Genomic DNA, 7,711 nt, shown 5'->3' on the forward strand with positions numbered 1-7,711 from the left:
AGTAACAATACACTAATTGCCCGACTTAGATGCAGCCTGTCCAGACCGACATCACCCTGAGGCAGGTCACTCGCAGTCAGAGAGAGCGGATGCTACTGGAAGCCCTGCACAGACCAGGACCATATGCAGCAATGCTGGTGGAGGCGATGATTCCTCTCTACATTAGGATCTCCTGGCGCGGAAGAGTGTGCTTCCATGGAGCACAGAATAAGGCACCTCTCCCCAGGAACCTCCTGCGGAGGCTTTTCGAGCTGCTCTCTGAGAGCTTTCTTGAACTGTCCCAAGAGGATTATTGTTCAATCCCTATATGTGTGGACCTACTATTTATATAGTTTGACATGTAAAATTTTGTATATAGTATTTCTATTTTTTCTATACCCGTTTTTAAAAAAATAAAAGTTTCCATGTTTATAGCACTTACCGCCTGATCCTTCCCCTGATTCTGAGTCCGGGTTAACGGGCGGGGAGGGTTGGTAGGGGATCTCTGTGAGGGTGATGAAGAGATCCTGGCTGTCAGGGCAAGCGGTATTGTGTTCGCTGTCGCCTGCGCCGTCCTCCACAAACCCTTCCTCATCTTCCCCATCGGCGAACATCGCCGAGGAACTGTCCAGGTACACTATGCCATCCTCAGAGTCCACGGTCACTGGTGGGGCAGTGGTGGCAGACCCACCGAGAATGGCATGCAGTGCCTCGTAGAAGCGGCATGTCTGGGGCTGTGCTCCGGAGCGTCCGTTTGCCGCTCTGACTTTTTGGTAACCTTGTCTCAGGTCCTTGACTTTCACGCGGCACTGCATCGCATCCCGGCTGTATCCTTTCTCTATCATTGCTTTAGAGACCTTCTCGAAGGTCTTTGCATTCCGCTTGTTGGAGCGCAGCTCCGAGAGCACAGACTCCTCGCCCCACACACCGATCAGATCCAGGACTTCCCGGTCTGTCCATGCTGGGGACCTCTTTCTATTCTTGGATTGGCCGGACTCCTCTGCTGGAGAGCTCTGCATCGTTGCAGGTGCTGCGGAGCTCACCCCGATGTCCAGCCAGGACGTCAGATTCAAAGTGCCCAGACAGGAAAAGGAATTCAAATTTTCCCGGGTCATTTCCTGTGTGGCTGGTCAGAGAATCCAAGCTCGGACTGCTGTCCAGAGCGTCAACAGAGTGGTGCACTGTGGGATAGCTCCCGGAGCTACTAAGTTCGATTAGCATCCACACCTAGCCTAATTCGAGCTAGCCATGTCGAATTTAGCGTTACTCCACCTGTCGGGGTGGAGTACCAAATTCGAACTAAAGAGCCCTCTAGTTCGAATTAAATGGCTTCCTGGTGTGGACGGTTGAGCGGTTAGTTCGAATTAACGCTGCTAAATTCGAATTAAAGTCCTAGTGTAGACCAGGCCAGAGTGTACTGTTCACCTTGTCCCCTAAGTGATGGCTAACTAAGGGGTTCTCTTTCTTTCTTTTTACAATCCATAAAACCTGTGAAATGTATTCTTTGAAAAGTAAACCCAGACAAAGTTCCGCTCCACTGTTAGCTCCCTAGTTCCCTCTTCCTCAAGAGCCACTATCATCTCTTTTATATCAAGGGTGGAATTAATAAGCCATTCCTGCCACAATGAGCCAGCAGAACTTCAGCTACCTCAGTCAGGGTTACATTTTTAAATTATTACATTTTGTATTAGTTATTTGGGATGTTTAAAAACACTGTTTTAAAAAGGATAAACTTTACTTGTAGAAATCCTGACTTTGTTGCCAGTGAAAACCACAATGAACAAACCGATTACAACTATGGGCCCAGGGCCGCCCATAGCCATTTTGGTGCCTTATGCAGCCCGCCTCCCGCCCCCGTGGAGGAGGCGGCAGGCCTCTGCGGGGTGGGAGGGGGTCTGGCTCCAGGCCTCTGCGGGAGGAGGGGCTGGCTTGAGGGGCAGGGGGGAAACCGCCCCCCGGCATGAGCCGGCACAGTGGAGCGGGTTGGGGCCGGGTTGCTCCCCTTCCTGCCACCCGGTGAGTGCAGGACAGACCCAACCCCACACTTACAGAGCGGCGGGAAGTCTAGTGAATTGGCCCCAACCCGCTCCACTCTGCTCCCCTGGCTCCCAGCCTTGGGGGGCAGGGGGAACTGCCCCCCAGCACTCACCAGTGGTGGGCTGGGGCTGGGTTGCTCCATCTATCTCCGCCGGTGAGTGCAGGCCCGGCCCCTGATGCAGGGGGGCAGGGCTGGGGCAGAGCAGGGGCGGGGGTGAAGGTGGAGAGGCAGAGTTGGGGCTGGAGCAGCATGCAGCTGCATAGGGCACCAGGAAGTTTGGTGCCCCAAATTTCCTGGTACCCTACACAGCTGCGTACTTTGCATATGGGTAGGGACAGCCCTGTATGGCCTCATCTATGCTATAAAAGCTGAGCTGGGGGACCAAGTTACCACATGGTAAATCTCCTAACATGCCAAAAACATAGTTTCCTTAGTTGTCATAGTTCTTTAGTATTTCAGATTACTTTTTTGAATTCACACAACCTTCAGATAATGTCCTTGTGATGGGGTTCGACTCACCACTGTGACGCCTCCTGCTGGCTGTCCTGGGGATTAGTTCTGTATGTCAGTGCACCCTCTTCTGGTGATGTCTCACCATCATCACTTTTGCTCCAGGGACCCATGTCACTCCCAGGACTGCAGCGTCCTCTTCAATAACACAGCCCCCGTGTGTGCCACACTCTGTGCTCCCCCCTTCTGGGGGTAATGTCACAGTCCCTTAGTCCAGCCACTACCTCAGTGGCAAGTGGGGGTCAGGGGGGAGGGGGACCCAGGCCCACCCACTACTCCAGGTCCTGTAGATGGCCACTGCCTGCAACACCCTCCTCTGACTCCTCAGTAGATTTCCCTGGGCCACTTCTCTATGGCCCCAGCACTCACTTTGCCCTTGCCTCAGGGCCTCAGCCTGCAGCTCCCTGCAGCCCACCAGGAGCTGCCTTTAGCTCCCCTGGTCTCTGCCTGCAGCACTGCTCTGCCCAGGGTGCTTGCTGACTTCAGCCTGCAAGGGGCAACCTGTCCACCTCCCTCCTTAAGCTCCAGGGAATGACTGAAGCTGCTCTGTACTGCACCTGTTCTTATATGGGCCTGCCTGACCCTGATTGGCTGCCTCCTGCACAGCCTCCCTAGGGCTCTATTAACCCCTGAGAGATCCCAGTGTGGAGCAGGCGCCCCATCACAGTCCTGGATTTAAAAGTCATGTTATGCATATGGAACAGTGCACCATTAAGTCCAGAGCCTTATCCCTCAAGAAGAGCCATATAGTTAAGGAACAGGACAGGGAGTCAAAACTAATTAACCTCCATACTCTGCTTACAGTGCTTCACATGGTGAGGAAGATATTTTTCATAACATATTTTGAAGTAGTGTCTTCTCTTGGTGCTGACTAATACAGCTCTTCAGAACCTCCTACATCATGTTACTTTGGTTCACAAACAGAGGCCTGGTCTACACTACAAGTTAGGTAGTAAGCTGTCTTTCGTCAATCTAGCTGTGGAAGTGTCTTCACTTAAATTTTGCTCCCATTGACGTAAATGCCTCTCTATGCCGATTTAGTAACACTACCTCCCCAAGCAGTGCAGAGTCACAGTTGATATAATTAGGCTGATGCAGTGTCAGTGCCTTTCAGGAGCCATCCCACAAGGCCCCACACTGACAAAACAATCGATACAAGCACGCCTGGTGAGGCTGAGCATCGCCAAGCATGCGCACACACAAGCGACTTTATAACTACAGTCGCTGTATGCTGACATAAGTTAGGTCAACACAATTTTGTAGTGTAGACCTGGCCTCATTAGCTTCCCTCTAATGTCACCATGAATAACTTTTATTTCCAAAATATCTGAGCTTTGCTTCCATCCCCCTCCTGATCTTTTTGGCCATTAAAAAAATCACTGTATAACTTATATTAAAATAAATATCCTTGAAACCAAGAAATCAAGCTATTACATCACATTAGCAGGCGAAAATATCAAGAAAATAGTACAGTTCATCTACCTGGCCAGCTCTACATTGGCAAACAGAGACCTCAAAAAGGAAGTGACATCAAGGATGGGAAAGGCATCCACAGCATTTACTTAACTTTATAATTTATGGAAATCAAAGATAAATAGCATCAGGAAAAAAAGCTGAGAATTTTCAATGCAAACATTACATAACCTCACTGCTAGCATACAGCTGTGAAAGCTGGAGATCTACAAAACAGTGTTAAGAAAAATAAGATGCCCTTGAAAATAAGTGCTGTTGTAATAATTGGGCCTACAAGTACACCTGAATTGTAAGCTTAACTGTAAGAAAGTTTATAAAGTGTCACAATAAATAATACCAGTAAGCGTTAATGGGAAAAGGTGCAAAAGGAAAACAAAAAAAAGACTAGATTAGCTTAAACAAAAAAGCCCACTAATAAAACTTAATAACTGTGTAAAACTCATGCCTGGTAAACCAGAGAAGTGTGGAACCAGTAATTAATTAACCCAAACTGGTGTGCTGGAAATTAGGCCTAAATGATGGACAAAATAATAAAGAAGATGGGCTATTACGCCCATCACTTTTGGGGGTACTTAAAAATGACTTTTGGGGGGAAAGTTGGCTACCACAACCCTAGCTGGCTGAAAGACAAGAAAAAGGGAAGGCGTGAGCTTCCCCATCATGGCTGCCACCCCACCATTTCATAGAATCATAGAATCTCAGGGTTGGAAGGGACCTCAAGAGGTCATCTAGTCGAACCCCTTGCTCAAAGCAGGACCAATTCCCAACTAAATCATCCCAGCCAGGGCTTTGTCAAGCCTGACCTTAAAAACCTCTAAGGAAGGAGATTCCACCACCTCTCTAGGTAACCCATTCCAGTGCTTCACCACTCTCTGAGTGAAAAAGTTTTTCCTAATATCCAACCTAAAGCTCCCCCACTGCAACTTGAGACCATTACTCCTTGTTCTGTCATCAGGTACCACTGAGAACAGTCTAGATCCATCCTCTTTGGAACCCCCTTTCAGGTAGTTGAAAGCAACTATCAAATCCCGCCCCTCATTCTTCTCTTCTGCAGACTAAACAATCCCAATTCCAGGAACCCCATGATCCAGTTTGACACTATTGTGCCTTCTTTGTCCTGGATCCTGAGAGATGTCCTAACCAGACTGGGACAAAGAGAGAGAGAGAGACCCAGAAACACCAGTTCTTCCCCTGGCTTCAGCTAAATCCTAAACATCAACTGGGTTGTGAGATAGGGTTGCCATGCCCCCGCCCCTGCCCCATCTCTTTCCCCCAAGGCCAGGCCGGCAGCTGGAGCCAGGCCAGGGAGCCCAGGCAATGAAGGGCACCACACTGTGGACCCTCCACCTGCCAGGAGTGGGAGGGCCAAGAGCAGCCCTAGCCCATGTCCCCGCCCAGGGCAGGTGGAGGGTCCGCAGCTCTTACCATGGCCAGGCTGTGGCTCTGAGGCCCCATTCCCTGGCCAGAGCCAGGTTGCGATAAGAGCCACATGGGCAGCTGTGGGGAGCTGCAAACCCTCCACCTGCCCCGGTGAGAGGGCCCACAGGGCAGGGACACAGGCCCAGGGCTGCTCTCAGCCCCCCCACCCCACCCCATCCCAGGCTGGTGGAGGGTCCGCAGCTCCCAGCCTGCTCCAGCTTCTGGCTTAGCTGGGGGCAGGGCTTTGGGTGGAAGGGGTGGGGGTCCTGGCCCCCCACTTTTGGGAAGGCTCTGCCAGAGCTGCCTGGCAATGTATCTTTTTCCTTCCCCACCTTATTTCTTCTTGTTCCTATTTCTCTCCTTCTTTCTTCTGTCTAATAAGAGCCTGGCTTAACCCGCCAAGACTGCATATTTTACTATATTGCTATAAGCCAGTTGCCATAAAGGCAGCCCTAAGCAGCCTGATACTGATTACAGGTTTGCCAGGTCTCAGAATGGCTGATAGGACCATGTGCTATGTCTGTGTATTTCCAGCAGTGAGGTTTCAAGTGAGTCAACACTAGAGACAGAAGCTTCATTTTTTATTGTTTGCTTTCCCCTTTTTTGTCTTGTTTGTCTTGTTTTTTCTTCTAGGAAACAGGAAGAAATAGCAAAGGCAGCTCCAGCCCGTTTCAACTAACTACTTTTCTTTTCCCGAAAAGGACAATTACTGCCATCTAAAAGACCATCAAACAAGGGGAATTTTCCTTCTACAGGCTCCCTCTGACTAAAGGGAAAGGGAACAAGGAATGTTGTTTAAATGAAACCCTTACTTAATATTTTACATTTCAAATGCTTTAATTGTTTTTCTTTTATTCCTGTTTCTTTTAGTAAAAGGTTAAAAAGATTTTTAATAATGTGTTTGCCATAGTATTAAGCACAGTACTAATGATGAACAGTGACAGTGTCATGTTAACACCTTTATTCCATCTAAATTAACACAACAGTGTCTATTAAAGATTCCGGACATTGGTTGGAAAAACTTCATTACCAACAGAGAGGTGAGAAATCACCAACCAACAGCTTGCTTCCACCTGAATCAGAAGGAAGCACTCAACATATTTGGGACATGTTTTCCGAATGCCAACACACAGATTCCTACATGGAAATCAACTGGTGCAAGGAAACAAGGGCACCCAAGAGAAAACTCACAAAGAACTCTTAGCAGGGAGGGCAGAAGAGTCATTCTCAACATCAAAGAGCAGATGGAAGCAGCAGCAAAAGACAGAGAGGAATGGAAGAGACTAGTTTCCACCCTGATCACCAACATTGTCACAGGAAGACTGCATTAAAAAAAAGTTAACGTATTTCTTGCGAGCATGGTATCTTCCATCTCACTCAACTTCCCATCACCCTAACGTGGACAGTCCTTGAAACCAAGCTCCTCTTTTGGCTGTTATCTGGATCAGGACAGGAAGCAGCACTGTAAGCTTCTGAAGCATTGCCTTGCCAATGTGCCTCCAGCCTGGCCTGAAGGGTTTGCATCTCTAGGGGTGAGAGGGTAATTCTACCTCTATGCCTAGTTAGTCTATGCTCTCTCTGCTGACACTGCCAATTGTAATGGTGTTTTGAGATGTGAGCATCTGTCTACAAGGAGCTGGGCTAAGACCCATCAACTTAATTCACTATATGCTGCTGAAGAACTTGACCTACACTTAAAACTCAAGGTAAAAGGCTCAATATATCCCACTTGAACCATCCAGTCTCCTGACTGTTCCTACTACTGACCAACAGAATGTGACCAAATGCCAAAAATAAGACAGTGAGAAAAAAGGGAGGGTTTGACATGACTGTATCACACTGCTAAGGAGGAAAAGGTTTCAGCTTTACATTGGAATAATCCATATCCTCTAAAGGCAGATTGTGCTTTTTTCCATGGAAAGGCAGACGTATCCACGTAACACTTTCACATCTGTATTTACCATAAGGGGTACTTTCCACTTATGTACCCGTTTTGCACCATTGGCAATAACTGCTGAAGTTTTAAATTAGTTTACTAGTTTCCCATTACAGTAGCAACTGTGAGTAAGTGGCAATTAAGCAGACACAAAACACTTTAAAATCAGGTCTTATACGTACAGTTCTTACTATACCACAAAATGTTCACTCACTGCTACATTCTTTGAGTATGAGTATTCTCACATTGATGTGACACCACTGTCTTCAGTGGAATTCCTCCTGATTTACACCACTGTATGAGAGAGGAGAATCAGGTCTGTGTTGTACAGCTATCCCTAGTGTAAAACTACTGCA

General features: G+C 48.1%; 1 protein-coding gene across 1 annotated transcript in view; it reads left to right on the forward strand.

The window, feature by feature from the left end:
* The window catches only part of LOC123374014 (predicted GPI-anchored protein 58), a 34,674-nt gene extending 27,456 nt beyond the window's left edge, over positions 1-7,218 (forward strand). The window contains exon 3 of the mRNA XM_045023401.1: positions 6,053-7,218. Coding sequence (XP_044879336.1) covers positions 6,053-6,139 — 87 coding nt within the window. The 3' untranslated portion in view covers positions 6,140-7,218. The remainder of the gene's footprint in view (positions 1-6,052) is intronic.
* The last annotated feature ends 493 nt before the right edge of the window (positions 7,219-7,711 follow it).

The sequence above is a fragment of the Mauremys mutica genome, chromosome 7, assembly GCF_020497125.1.
Source record: "Mauremys mutica isolate MM-2020 ecotype Southern chromosome 7, ASM2049712v1, whole genome shotgun sequence".
NCBI lineage: Eukaryota > Metazoa > Chordata > Testudines > Geoemydidae > Mauremys > Mauremys mutica.